General features: G+C 34.1%; 1 protein-coding gene across 1 annotated transcript; it reads left to right on the top strand.

The window, feature by feature from the left end:
- Positions 1-273: 273 nt before the first annotated feature.
- On the top strand, positions 274-15,325 carry Smp_168450 (core 1 udp-galactose:n-acetylgalactosamine-alpha-r beta 1,3-galactosyltransferase, putative; the record flags this gene model as incomplete). The annotated part of the gene is made up of 8 exons (XM_018791736.1): positions 274-342; positions 5,612-5,801; positions 5,865-5,909; positions 8,789-8,962; positions 11,178-11,377; positions 12,692-12,833; positions 13,531-13,688; positions 15,167-15,325. 8 exons carry the CDS (start codon positions 274-276, stop codon positions 15,323-15,325), a joined length of 1,137 nt encoding a protein of 378 aa, XP_018645151.1.
- Positions 15,326-16,565: the final 1,240 nt, after the last annotated feature.

Below are 16,565 nucleotides of genomic sequence, written 5' to 3'. Positions count from 1 at the left end.
AAATGACTTTTGCCTGTGTTAGTTTTTTTATCAAGGTTCTTCTCTACAGGTTAGGGTTATAATAATAATAATAATAATAATGTTGATTACACAGAATATGCACCAGAAGTTTAATGAATTTATCACATATTAGTAAATCATATATTGACCCAGTTATTTAAACTAATCAATAATGGTACCAAGTAAAGATAGGTAGAGTGACGGTCCTATCAACAAGATGCGAATGATGACCAATCATTAACTCACTCAAATGTATATATATGTATATAAATAATGATGGTGATATATAATGAGAGTCAAATAAAACTTAGAACGTGTCGTCTAATGAGGAAGATTTTAGCTGTAAGTTTATATGTCAACATTTCTATCTTTTGTAAATACGTATTTACGGATAAATAGTATGCTAAGAAGGTCACTGCACATTTGAATTGGTAAATAACATTGAGTACTTTACATAAAATGAGTCTAACTTTTATTGAAGAGGTTATTATACTTAATCAGGATAACTTATTTGTAACTTTTTATTGCGGAATACTGATTGAGATACAAATACATAATAGATATTTTCAATAAAAAGGATCCTTTAAAAGTCGGAAAATACTGAAATAATAACGAATTAAGTAAAATTAAAGATACTTTTCCTTGACTGACTAACAATGAATGTCACCTCTGGAATTATACACATATTCACGCATGTATATTGTAAATACCATCAACTCTATTTAGACTAGTAGAATAATATCTGCAACTGTTTAAACATTCGAACATTATTCTGTAGGGGGTTGTGGACATTGACGACTTTTATAGAAATCCTGAACACCGACCCAGCTCTAAAAAACCGGACCTAGGACCTTCGGTTTCATGCACGAATGTCTAAAGTCCAGACCAATTAACAGGGATCCAACAATGTTAATGTCTAACTTCAATCAATCCACGATATTGTTCAGTCACTTTCAATTGTCTTTAGAGAGCAACTGCCTCACATCCAACACGGTTAGATTCCACTACTCACGGCTTCTCATCAGAACTCCGGAAATTTTCTTTCGGAGATGAACATTTAGTCAAGATTACAACTAAACATTGAATGTCTAAACAATAGAATACTATCAACCGTAATGACATCACTCTACTTAGTGTACTTAGTGTTTTAAAAAGTACTGATGCTGGATATTTTAGTTTTTGCTATATTAGTAGTAGTACCTAATTTGTATTTGATATCTGATATTTTTTCCCTTTATGTATTTATATCTATTGTGTAAGGGTTTGAAATACCAGGAAAATCTGTCAACCATATTACTGATAGTTAGACTGGTAAATATGAGACTTTTGTTATTGCAATGGTTTCATGTGTTCATTTTCCTTACGCGGAAATTACCATATTTTGACTGAGACGTTTTGTTGAGACTATTTCAATCCATTGATGTGTTTTTTGTAACAGGCTAACATCAACTGGGACGTCATTCAAAGCTTGGTAACACCAGATTACACTTTTATCTTGGTTAGGAATTTGTCAATAAAATTATGAAATATTTGAATAGCAGGGCTGGAATCAAATGATTCCCATTTCCAACTCTAATCACTTCTCTAAATAACGTGACAATCGCCCAGTCCCATCGCCGGAAATGAAGCAGTTGTTAACATTGTGAATGCAGTTTAGAGATACAAATAGTTTAATTCCAATTCAGTAATATAAAGATAAGATGCTCACTCTGAAGCCTGAATACCACGGTCCGATCGCTAGTAGATTCGTGTGTACGTACTGCCTAGAATTTCCGAGCTTAGGCAAACCAGTTGTCCAGTACTCTGTAGTTTTCAGTAATACCACATATGATGATAATCCGTGACAAATACCATCTAATCTATCCGTAACATATCTCACTATGATGATTGATTACATATATCAAAATTTCATATGTGAAAGTTATGAGTAAATGATAAAATGGTTTTATACTACCCAGAAAACCAGGATCAATACAGATACCCTTAGTTTTTTTTTAAAGGTACAAAGATTAACGCCAGATACCACCCATGCTATGAAAAGTTTGTCGCAGGAAACCCGTATTAGTGCTCAAATCTTTTGATAGTGATAAGAAACAGAACCGTGACATAATGAAGTGACAGTATCGTGCTATCAAAATTACATAGATTTCTTACTGCTTCAACATATTCTACCCAAAGCATAATTTAACGAAAGTCTATTCTTTTACCCTTATCTTAGAGAAAACTCTTCACTCATTCATATTATTAGTGATACATTGGATAATAAGATTCATTGTCATAACGATTGCTTAACAAGTTTATGGATTTCATCCATTTGGTTCGCAGGTCTTTGGGTGTGAAGTTAACCATTATTTTTGAATATTGAATAGAAGTACCATGTCTAGTACATCCGAGCATTTTTCTGTTCATTTAGTTAGTTAAAGCTGTGTAGAAAAGAATAATTATCGCTAGGCTTTCATTTTATTAATTAAAAGCTATTTACATAAATCTTCTGAGGAAACGACTTCGTACCGCATCTCAACTTACCGGATGGAGAAAGCAAATAAAGTGAAAGTTAGAACATGAAAAGAAATCCTTAGCAAAATCATGCTCTCATTTACAGCAATCACCCAATAAACGAACGTAAAAATGTCTTCAAATGCCTGATACCGCACTAATATTGAATGATGAAAAATGGATGCGTTTGTAGCGACTAGAATTTTTACACGCCTACACAATTCTAATCTTCCCCAAGACATTTTGTTGCTCATATGTAACCTTGATCATGTGTGTGTAATTGTACGTATGTATCTATGTGCTTACTTGTATCCTTCATGCTCATAAATGTTACTTCATATTTTATTGAAATTGAGTTAGCCATTTCTACCACTCCATTTCACATGCGTTTCTCTTAATCTCTCATCACTCGTCTACATTAATGAATGTCTGAAATATACGTTCCTCAACTAATTACGTATTCGATCTTTTATATCTACGTTGCTATTAACGGGATTAGTCGACAAAATTTATATGAAATAGATAGGATGTAAATATTTCGTTGACATCAATTTCATTCAATCATTATAAAGTCAAGCATAAGGTCATAAATGTTATGAATTCACAAACAACTATCATATCTGGGTCCTATGTGGAGATTTTTAGTAATTTTTTATATGTACTTGAAATCATGAGTCAATTGAAGCTAGACCACTATGGAAAACCTGGAAGCACTGGACGGCTGTTTCGTCCTATTGTGGGACTCTTCAACAGTGAGCATCCACGATCCCGCCTCTCGAGATTCGAACCCAGGACCTATAAGTCTCGTGCCAGAGCACTTAACCGATAGACCACTGAGAAGCAGCAACCAATAGAGTTCAACCACGTCTGTTGGGAGATATCAACTCACTGAAGACATTGGTGAATGGTTGCTGAACTTCGTGGATTGGTTGAAGTTAGACATTAACACCGTTGGATGCCGGCTCAGTGAACTACCATATCTCCTAATAATTATGTAAAATTCGAATTTAAAAGAATATCATAATTTCACTTTTAAAGAATTCAGCTGAAGATATTAATAAAACTACGTTAGAACTAATGCTTATAAGGTGAAGTTTACTATATTATATTTCGACAGTCTCATGTTCTAACTAATGCTATACGGTATCATTGGATCTGAATAAAAAGAAGACAGACGTTTATTTTGTACATAAAGTACGTATAATTCTTAGGAGCGAAGTAAAATTTATTGATCCATAACCGTTATTTTGATTACTCAGTAAAAATTTGTTTACTCATTAACAAAAATACTATTTCAGTTGTAATATTGTTTACATTCATTTAGTATTGTTTGTTTGAATCTTCCCATCAATGTGTTAGGACTGCAACTGGTCAGTCTCTAATTGGCATATGTGCATACTGTGCGTATTGCCTCAATATAGCCTTAATTCACAAGCATGGTAAGCCGAGATGGATAGTGACTAGCAGTGGAATCCAGTTTGACGCGCGTTTCGTCCTATTTGAGACTCGTCAGCTGGATGTACCTGCATCTCAGAATTGATGTTCACTCTGGAACTCGAACCCAGTACCCTCGCTTGAAACGCCATCGCGTTATCCACTCGGCCATTGAGTCCTGATAGACACTTGCTTGTGCGATGGGGTGAAGTTTAAATTCATTAAGTATTGTTTGTTTGAGTCCCAAATAGGACGAAACGCGCGTCCTGGATTCCATTGCTAGCCACTATCCATCTCTGCTTACCATTCTTTACATTAGTTACAATTAGTTATATACATGATACTACATATTACCTAACTTCAATTTTTTCTTCACAAAACCTTTTAACTGATGTATGTAACTGTCATCATCTTTTCTAAATATTAACATTGTGAATAGTTTTAAAGTAGATCAATAAATGCTGTCACTGTGTACACCATCATTGTGATACTGTTTACAAAGTAACAGCCAATTGAACTCTGATAAGATTACCAGTTGACATAACTATATTTGGACACTAGGAATTTGAAAATGATTTTAATTGTAGGATGAATTCAACTTAACAAACAAGAAGAAATTAGTGTATAACAGGATAATTGGTTTAAATTTAGGTCTGAGGTTTCACAACACAACTGAACAATCACAATCCCACACAATAGAGTTTGTATAGGATGTCTGGAATCCACTTGAAACTGATCATTGATGGAGACATAATTATTATTTACATGAGTTCATTATGTGAATATGTTTAGTCTCTACTTGGTTTATGTCACGGTATGACATTAATGAGGTGAAACAGATAATTTCGATAGCATTAGAAAGAGTTTTTGCCTTCGTCTCGAAGTTGCCAAAGTACATCTCGATCATACACTTCAAGAATGGTGTTAAAAGCATCTGGTTTATTAGATATTATTGATGTTGGTTGACAAGATGCATCAGGAGAAGGGCAGAGGTCAAATGGTTCTGTAACACGTCCATAAATAATTATTGGTGATTTATGACAATTTTTGTTCTGTGTATCAAAAACGTCCGCTTTACACAAGTTAGATAGTAATGAAAAGAACATTGTATTCCTAATCGATACTTATTCAACTTTGGATCAAGAAATTCAATATGGCAATTCATGTATGCGACATATTGATTCAATGAACCGCAGGTTGACGTTGATTAACGATCGTCGATTATATGTAAACACGATTTTGGCAAAAATCTATACTACCTCAGAGATTCAGATTGATATCAACCAATGTCGCAATCAGATGTGTATATGTGAACATATTCTGTTCTAAATTTGGTCTATTAATCCTCATACGTTTAAACAAAAACGGTAGAAATCGTAGTAGTACATTTCGCATGGAAAATACACAAAATCAAACTCCTCTATTCACCGAAGTTGAATGGATCCAATTAACTGGTACTGTAGTAAACAAGTATAATATTAAAAAGGATGCTTAGAGATTTACTGAACCACATAGCACTCAGGCATACATACATACACAAGAATAAGGTTTACAACTTGTTCATTACTTCACATGAAGCAGTGATATGATTATAACACTTCCACAACAATTCGCTGATTGGAATTGTATTGAAAAGTAGATTCTGTCAGATGGTACTAACACTCTCTCATTTTGATCTTAGCAATTTCAGGTCTTTATGCAATTATCACCATTCTTTCGTATGCTTCTTATATACACGATCGGTATGTTTGGTGGCGGACTAATTGTCCACTTCTACTATGCACAACATGAAGAGGATTTATATACAGCAACACTGTTTGCAGCCAAGTCACCCAAATTGGCAGCAAACGATGATGCATATAAACAGTTGAGTAGGTTAGATTTACCTTAAAATGACTATCAATTTCACTATCGTGTTCCCCTGAAAATTACAGTTATTTCGAACGATTCAATACACGAACATGCATTACAACATTTAGGTAAGTGTATTGGTTTTGATTTAAAGTGGGAAACCATAGTTGTTATTTATGCTTTCAATGATTATTCTAGAAATTACTTTCAATTAAAGCAACAGTCGAGATATTCACACATGATTTAGACTGTAGTTTCCGAATTCTATCTAAATATTAATGGACTAAGTCGTTATATATGTGAATCCTTTTTTCAGTCACAATGGATAAATACTAGTGGTTTTACTAAGTAGTGGAATTGTGTGGATGATTTGTCGTACATCAATCCTATCCATTCTTAAGTTACTTCCCATTTATGGAAGTGCACTTGCCCTGTATTACTTCCCACTGTTGAAAACATTTCTGAACCTCTCCGAATTCATACCCTTCAGTTGTCTCGTCTCACATTTTACTCCATATATCCTAAGTGACTTGGTTGGACCAAATAGGAAGAGAAATTTCTTAAATTCATACTAACATTCATCATCCAGAGAGTGAATCGGAAACGCAAAAGCTGGAAATTCTACAGTCAGTCACAACGTAGAACTTCGTACGTACGTACATCAGTTCGAGTTGCCATACCACATTAGCACAGAGATGCAGTTGCGGATTCAAATCCCATAGTGGTAGGAGTAGTAAGAGTATAAGCATTATTTGAAAGATTAGGGTTTGAAGATGTCATTGAAGGAGTATAATACAATGAAATAAATTTGGAAGGAGAAAATAAATTCGGAAACACTACAGACGTTTGTGGTCTTTATCAACCCGGGTATTCAATGACAATGTTGAGCTTTCATCATCGTTTTAGTAGTATTGATAGCCCTCACTGAGGTCTTTGATCCATTTGAAATAACTTGTTTCCTTCAGTCTTTAGCTCCACAAACAACCCTCCACGTCTCAACAATTTCCTCAAAGACTTTCCTAAATTTCTTCGGAAACCTCAGGAATTCACTTCACATCTTTCTTAGGCACGGATTGAATATAGCATAAAAATGAAATTGGTATCGAAGAAACAAGAGAAGTTATCGTGATTACAATCGATCATTGTTATTTATTTACAAAATTTCCATTCGCAGTTGAAGGCATTTCACTGGTTTGGAAATGAAAGTAGTTGAGTAACCTGTAGACTGATAATCATAGTTTACACACTTTCACCATAATGTGGTCAGTCGTTTCTCTATAACTGAGTTAAATGTAACGTGTAAAAAGTAGCAAGAATGTGAAGTAGGGTGCACTTCTCATAGGTAGTGCTGTCATATCTTGTGTTCTGTTCATTCGGAAATGAAGATTGAACATTGTGGTGTCTATAAGATCTCAAAGCTATTTCCTATGAATAAATATTAGCCAGTGGATGGCTAACATAGAGTACACGGTTATCTATCATCCTCATTAGTGTTCTCTTAAATAAAATGTAAACAGAATAGAATCCAGAATCACTAAATTTCATGATGAATGTCCCATTGTTTGTTCATGAAGTTGAAATATATAGTATTCAGTGATCGTCAACATTTGGAGGAATATTTGTGATGTGATGGAGTGTGTCTTCAAATGAAACCAAAACATACTTGCCAACTACACAAGTTACTACAGTGTGATGAGGTTTATTGAAATTGCCATTAACCGAAATACGACATGGAATCCATACAGAAATGATTTTCGTGATGGCATTGATGTATTGACGTGGAAGATCGAGAACAAAAATTTGTTGAGAGTCCGGCGAAAATTTTGATGAAACAATCAAGTGTGAAATGTTTTCTGTGGGTGTGCAACCCTTGGCAGAAGATCTTTTGCTAGATAATTTCTAGCTGATAGTTTCGCAAATATTCATGGAGAAGAAGAGCAAGTTGATTGCCTTACTCTGTGATAAGTTGCAATGTTGTGGTTATATCTAGAGAGTGTGTTGATTTATGAATTAATGGATTGGAAATGTTTGAAAACCTTTAGTTTTACAGGATTGATGATATTTACTATTTGTAATGAAACGGTTTCTTAATCAAGGACATGAGAGATGACACAGGAGAAGTGACAGCACCGACAGAGTAGTTCGAGTTTAGGAACTTCAGAAAATAATCCACGTACAATATGAGTAAAATGTCAAAAAAGTGGAATGTCTGATCAATAGCTCACAAAAATGGAATAATAATATTTTCAGCATATCCTTAAAAAGATGATGAGTTTCAAATTGTTCCCTTAGATTTTCTTGAGTTTTCTGACAGCCGAGATTCGGAGGTGTAAATCATGTTTATTGTGGTAGTTCAGTTGCGCCACCTGGCTTCTGACGATGAGCTGTTCAAACACTGAGCCTTAGACGTAGATGCATGTTTAAGATTTTCATCATTTCTTCTCTTCGTTTCCGCTTAGCCGATTAGGGTCACAAATATGTCGTCTCCAATTTTTCCACAAATGCAAGTAGAGTATTCTGGAAAGATGTCTTGTTTCATTTTTGTATTTAAGTTGTTTTCGGATTTCCGATTGACTAGGTGTGTTGGTGTCGATTGTGAATCAATGCACAGAATCTATTCCACTGTTGAAGTTATGCTGATTCGTGAAGTAACTAACTCTTTTTATCAGTTGTGTAAACGAACGGGTACCTTTGAAATGTGGTCAGCATAACACGAGACTTGTAGATTCAAAACTCGTACTAACACGTATGAGTCAGTTCAGGTGATACAGATGCATTACCTACATTTTGTCTTCACTGAAAATCCATTGAACATCATTTTGATTGTTCTCATTGTTTTAGTTAACTTGCTTGACTAACTCAGTCAGTCAACTTCTCAGTTTATACGAATTGATTTACTTTATTCAGACAAACGGTGGCAGTCTCGAATGCCAAATTAATTTTCCTCGTCTGAGAGGAGGAATTAGACTTTATTTCTATTCTTATATACTTTTCTTTCTACCTGTAGCTGAAGCAACATTGGCCAACGTATTGGCTAAACAAGTACGCGTATTCTGTTGGATACTAACAATGCCAACAAATCATAAATCAAAAGCTGTTCATGTGAAAGCTACATGGGCTGGTCGATGTAATAAGTACTTATTCATTAGTAGTGAAACTGATGAGCGTCTTCCTTCAATAGGTAAGTGACTCATCTTCCAGTTGTCAGAGTCGTTATTATTATTATTATTATTATTATTATTATTATTACTGTTGCATGTTTTTGTGATCAATATGACCAGACTTTAAACGTGTATCTAGTCGATCTGCCACGCACCGTATTAGCATGATTAGACAATAATAACTAGATAGCGAGACAGTCGAAACCATAGTAATATCAATGATAGTAAGCATCAAGAAAATGATCTCAAAAAGGGGATAAATTGGTGGAATAGAAATTGTGGAGAAGTACTGGAATTCAAAATCTAAGGAAAGATTAGAAAATGCATATATCTGTCCCAATGCATCAGATTTCCAGCCATACCACTCACCATCTCCAAATGTTGTAAGTGATTATCACAGGAACACTAATCCGGTAAATTGGACTTACTAAAGTGGCTCACGTCAACATTCATTAACTTCTGTGATTGATACCTCGTCTCAGTCTTTATACCCCTTATTTCATGCAAATTCCTCCTCAACTAACCAGCATTGAGTATCAAGTCAAACCGTAGTAATTATTGTGTAACGCATTATCGACATTAATTCAATTTAGAATGGAAATGAATAATGATTAGATCAGTAGAAACTCACCTTAACTCTTGTGTAACTTTTAAGGTTCTATTATCTACTCTGAGATCATTGGATACACTATATTATCTCACAATTAGATTCTTGTTCAAATTGAGGCTTCTGAGAGTACTGTATACATTGGAATAAACAGGGACATTAGGTTCCATTCTTAAACGTTTTATGTATCTACTCATGTGGGTGTTTGGGAAAGAAGTGTTTACTTTAAACTCTATACTGAATACGGAAACGTTAAAATGTTAAAATTCCGCTATGACATTTTGTTACACTTTGAAGAATACAGCATATCATTTACAGACTGGTGGTAAGAATGTCCAATCTCTAGTGTTTGCCGATCGTTGTGAATCAATAATTATTGTTTATTGATAGCCTGTAATTGTTGTTTTTATCTTTATTGTGGAAAAGATTTAAGCATACAAACATATTAATTGTAAAGGTGATGTTTTTACTCTTATGACGAAATATAATCGAAGTATTAAATAGCCGCAATGGTACATCTCAAAGGTTTTGAATTAAGTGTTTTCTTCACTGTTTTGAATATGAATTACTTTTTTTTGTCTTTTTGTTTTGTACTTCGGTATAGTTAATTTTACATTATCTATTATTAAATTTGATATATGTTGTTCATTTTAACGACCTATATGGATAATCTTTTGAAAAATGATACTAAATACGTTCGGTCTTCCATTCCTTTTCTTCTTCTCCTTCTACTTCTTCTTCTTCTTCTTCTTCTACTACTACTACTACTACTTCCTCTTCTACTTCTCCTTCTTCTTCTTCTCCTTATTATTATTATTATTATTATTATTATTTCATCTGGTCTCATGGATGTTCGTATGTTACGATTACTTGATCATCGATGTCTTCAAGCCATTCATCGTATATTATGGAACCATCGAGTTAGCAATTCTGAGGTTAGATGCACAAAAACAGGTAATTATAGGAAATCGGTTGACGAGGTAATGAATCTATCGACTGAGATGGTTGGGATATGTAATACGCATGTCCAACCACCGACTAACTTGATGAGTGATAATGGCTGACTGGTGTAAGGAGTAGTTTGGAAGAAAGATAAGGAAGGACAATTCAAAACGTGGCATCAGTCCACAGAGACACTGAATGTTCAACCGATCCATGTAGTTAGGTGCAGACAACCTGGTTGAGATCCCTGTAATTATCACAAACAATGTTTGGAGACTTTGAATAACAATTCTTAACGTTGTTCTCAATTACTCAGATGCATTCATTCTTTGTTTTCTCTTATGTTCAAAGTTTTTAATCATATTGATGAATTCATATTTCCTTTCCGAATAGTATCTTCTATATTTAATTCTCTTAATTACCACTGATACTGTAACTAAATCTATTAATCTTTGACTTTCCCTAACATTTGAGCCAATGTGGTTTGGCAATTTGAGCCGATGTGTATATATACCTATATAAATCCTATCATCATTCACTGCAAGTCCACCAGAGGTTAGTGAAAGTCCCTTCCCAATGATCTCCATCTCCCCATGTTGATCATTATCATTTATGATTGTCATTGAATCAGTCTGTTTTGTTACTTCAATCACCACCGAATATATCAATGTATTCGTAACTTGTAGCTGTTATCAACACTGAAGGTCGCAACTTATTGTGGAATAAAACTGCTGGAGCTATAAAATACATTGCAAAACATTATGCCAATGATTATGACTATTTCATGAAAGCGGATGATGATTCATATGTGATTGTGGAGAATTTGCGCAAAATTTTACATAAACAAGATCCCGATAAACCATTCATCATGGGCAGACGATTCAAGGTGAGTTGTCTATCTCCATTTCTATGGAGTGGCTGATTTTTGACGAGTAGATTTATTTGTGTGATAAGATAATACAATCAAGTGATATTATTTTGAAGTGACTGTAGTGGCTAAACCAATAAACTGTCAAACAAATTTAGGTTTGTTAGCATTCTCCCAGATGAGTAGTCGAATGTTGAAGATTTTGTGGTCTTTCTGGACAGCATCATCAAAAAATTCGCAGAGAGTTGGGATGTTCTAATTACTACACATATGTTCACTGATTGCTGTTTGACCTACCGCGATTTACTTAAAACTGTAGTCTTCTTTGTATTTTCTCTCTCCACAATTTCAACATTCTCTCAATCGAGCCTGTGTCTACGATTGTCCACATGCATAGATATGAGCGAAGATGACTAATGGTGTTTCACAGACATACACCTGGTGTTCTTGATGACGAAGACGAATACAGCCACTTTGTCCATCATGATTTTTATTGCAGTTGGAGCAGTTCACTTTGCTCAGATGTTTGTCTTCTCTCTTTTTGTCATTTCCTCTTTTGATTTGTTAGGATATTCTGTAATGGTAGTAATAGTCGCAACAGTATTAGTAACGAATGTAATCCAAGTTCCCAGATCTAACTTCTGCGTGGTATAACAGCGATGACTGGATCAGCACTGAAGACAGAGAATACAATCTACACACTTGAATTGTATTGAATTCGGAATTGTGTGGTTAGGTATGTACAAAACAACTGGTATTTGATAAAAACACTACATCTTCATAGTACTGATTGAAGTGATTTTGGTGGCTTGTGTGTTATGCTCATTCGAAAATGCGATTTCTGGTTAAATACCATGTTCATCAATGGAATAATCACCAGTGTTTGGCTGAAATGATTAACGAAGATTATAGTGATTTTGATTTATCTAACGGATAGGATATGATTGATCAATTATTAGAACTGGACGTTGTGATTACTCGAAACACTTACCCATCATATCAATACTTAAATGAAGAATTATTTCATAAACGTAAACAGAATATCTTAATGATAATTAAAGTTGGGAGAAATATCAAATCATGTCACGACATGAACTGTCAATACTTCATGCAAATCTCTAGAAATCATAGTTGTAGATTAGGAGAAGTTGTTTTACTATCAGAGAGCATCCAAATAATTCTCAGTATTACATTAATTTGTATAAGACATTGAGGAATTCAAATAATTCTTATTCCAAATAACGCGTCTATATTGTTGTTTTCATTCTCCTTAATCCGTCATATTCTTCTTCTATTTCTTCCACCTTCTTCTTCTTCTTCTTTGCAAAATAGCCATTTGTTAAACAAGGATATATGTCCGGTGGTGGAGGATATGTGCTATCTCGAGCTGGTCTTTTGAATATCGCTAATGGTCTAGAAAATAATACCGTTTGCCGAAGTAATAAGCATACATTTGCTGAAGACGTGAAACTTGGTGAGTATACATTCTATTTGTGCATGTGACGCCGTGATTGCATTAGGACTACGAAACAACAGATTTGAAAAATAATCGATATCGTTGAATATGACATGGAAACAGCCTAATGTATTTGTATTAGCCTGAACGGTTTGAGAAATCCCAAGAATCTTGAATTCGATTGTTGGATGAACTCTATGTGCTCAGTACAGAGTAGCTTAATACTGGGACGAAACAGTTATTTGATTGCAGTTGGGTTTTCATCGGTTGTCCACTTTCGTTTAGTCTATGTTGTGAGATCACCTCAGTTACGCATCATGTCTAGTTGACACGACATTCAATAGTTCAGGAACAACCTCAATATTAGTTCTCTTACACCATGATATCTATATCCATTATCATTATCATTCTGACAATTACAGTTGACACAATAGTTGGAGTCGACAGTACATAGTTGATAGATAGTTAGCCATTAACAATTCTGTTTTGTTCTACTAACCATTGTAAGATTCTATGTACTTCTTTTGTATCATCAATTTGGAAGATGTATAAACGTAGAAGCTGATGAGGTCTTACTTAAAAGACCATTATTAGTTGACTTCATATTATGTGCTGTAATATACTGGGAATTTGAAAACAATAAAAGAAATAATTCAATGCTAATTCCATTCGATACACCTTCTTCTTCTTGTTCTTCCTCCTCAATTGATTACAGGATCATGTGCTGAAGCTACAAATGTTTCAATAGTTGATAGTCTAGATGCAGAAGGACGTGAATGTTTTCATCCGTTCTCTCCATCACATATGCTTACAAAAGATGCAAACGGTTATCCAGAATGGTACATAAAGTACAATTACCACAGAATAGATACAGTGAGTTTTACTAGTAGACATATCTATACATGAATATGCTATCCATGATTGGTGAAAATGTAACAAAAGTTCCAGCATCAATTATGTACAGGATAGTTTTCAATGCTCACTCAAGTCTATATTAAACTATACAAATGAGTGAGTGAGAATCATTCAAAACACTCTAGTTTCTGAAAGCAATGATTATTCTTCCCCTACCATAACATTATCACATATCATGTCATGAATGGTACTGAATATTTCAGATACTAAAATGATATTATGATAATTCAAAATCCAACGTTGTCCCGATTGTATATACGTGTGTTTTTTCGGTAGATTTATCTGAGTATTAGGTGGTAACACAGAAGATAGACGAGTAGATGAATAAGGTATTGCATAGTTGTTTGTTAGTGACAACAGAAAATAATCGAAGAAATAACAGAAATTGAGAATGATAAGTGGAATACCGTTAAAGATCACCTTTTGAAAAATCCCTCACATTCTCACAAATTTGTAACAGAGATGGTCTGATAACCGATTCACTGAGGTTTGACATGGTGAATTTCAGGTTTCACACAAAATTTCACGTCACAAATATTGTTACAGTTACAGTTACATAGATGAGTGGTGCATTTATGGAATGCTTGAGGGGTTGAATAAATTAAAAAACGTTAGTAATTTAACTGTTATTACGTATACCCGCCTATTAGAGAGTAGTGATTCATTGATCGGATCAATGAAACAGGAAACCCGTACAAACAGTCTAGAGCACTTGTCGGTCCTGCTATCTGCCTAACCCAGCCAGTTAAGTCCAGAACACCAACAACAACCTCTGCAATATGAATCATTATTCTCAAACATACTGTGTTTATATAGCAAACAAACAAACTGACCGCAACGTACCAATAAAATAGAAAATAACATTTGTACAAGATTTGGCCAAATAAGACTGTGAATGTGGGGAACAGTAATTAATAGACTTAGGATAACTCAACAACGGCTAATCGTATAAAGCTTATAATGAAAGTAACATGAATATGAATAGTTGAGTTACTTAACAATTATACAATAGGAAATATACGTATCGTATTGGTCCATAAATAGTCCTCAACAGTTACCATTCATAATTCTCTTCGGGATATAACAATAACTATGAAGTAAAATAAGTTTTAAAGGGAAACAACGTGGCATGCTTTTGCTGCCCACCGCAAACTGTGTTTGCAGCGTTATTACAATCAAACATGTACTGAATGACAAGAACACATGTAGTGTACAAATGTTTAGAGAGAGTTTGTCGTGATTGTAAGATCATTGTCACATAATCTCGCATTGTTGACCTATTATTCAGTATGCATTTATTCAACAAACTTTGTTTATCTCACGTTGTAAATGTGTCTCTCCACAATGTTGTTATATCATTGCTATTATTATTATTATTATTATCATCATCATTACTACATTGACTTTTATTCTCCCCCCAACTTGATTGAAATCAGGGATTCGATTGTTGCAGTGATTATGCTGTGTCATTTCATTATATTAAACCTGAAGAGATGTATCTCTATGAATATATGCTGTATCACCTACATCCTTATGGGATACATCGAGATTATATGGATCTAATCAATTATTTACAACAGAATAGAATTTCCTGATACAATATCACTATTATTATTATTATTATTATTATTATTATTATTACGATTAACGACCTATTCTCTTCGACCGACTTGTATTTCTCTCACAAAAACGCAAACAACACAGTCAAAGTGTTTGCTGGAAATTCATCATGGTTGTACAAACTGTTTATGTGGTGTCCATTATTCACTCTTAATTCTATCTTCCAATTGCTCTCTCTCTGTCATGCACACACACAGACCCAGGCACAATGATGCACAAAATCCTTTGGTTTTTGAGATATCCATTCCTTTCTCCCTCTCGTTCACTTTCTCAGATATTCACCTCGTCTACATGTCACTGTAAAATACCTAATATTATTGTTATTACTTCTATCGTCCCTCAACTTTCAAGTACATGTCAATCCGTAAATTAATCAATGAATCATACAATTATTGTATGGAGAACAGACAAGGAAATTCAAAGACGAAACATGCTCAACAATGAAAAATCAACTGAACTCCACCCATTACAAATATTGTATTGATTGTTTTTTACTACCATTATTATCGGTATTGTTATAAATCTCCCTCATAGCTTATCTATATAGACTTGTTTTATTTACTAAACAATTGTTTGTATTGTGAAATTTGGTTTTGGTTCTATTTTTTAATGTTTGTTATTTCTATTGGTGATTATTAAAATAACATTTTTAATAGTTTCAATGAGATGAGACACATTTTTTCAAACTTTCGTATGTTTCTACTTGTTTGTTTTACATGTGGAACTTCGTCCGGTATTCTATCAGTAACAAGAAGGTATGCTGTGAAATGCCATGTGTATGCAATTTTTTGTATAAAGAAAGTTTCATCCTTTTTCTTTCAACTGTGTATATATTCAATGGGAAATAAAACAGACACGTAATGGAATGAAAGATGGAGTTTATTTTTTCACTAAACTCGAATGTTCACCTATTGCCTCTTCTGCATATCGAAATCCATCTGTTCGATCAGTGTTACCCTTTAGTGTTCAGATGAATAAACAAGACTAGTAAATAATGCGAAATACATGAGGGGGAATGTGAAGAGGTGTGTGTTGCTTGACGAACCATTACCATTAAATATTACTAGTTATTAACACAAGGAAATTAGTCATATACAATATTCGAGTATTTGTATAAGAAGCTGATTTATCGTTAGAGACTAATCAGTGTAGATCAATAATTCGATATCTAAGTTGCCAAAAACCACACATTGGGCAATTGATCTGCCTAAACCA

The sequence above is a fragment of the Schistosoma mansoni genome (genome assembly GCF_000237925.1).
Source record: "Schistosoma mansoni, WGS project CABG00000000 data, chromosome 1 unplaced supercontig 0094, strain Puerto Rico, whole genome shotgun sequence".
Taxonomy (NCBI): domain Eukaryota; kingdom Metazoa; phylum Platyhelminthes; class Trematoda; order Strigeidida; family Schistosomatidae; genus Schistosoma; species Schistosoma mansoni.
Note: the sequence above shows the minus strand (reverse complement) of the source record. Positions and strands in the feature narration are given on the sequence as shown.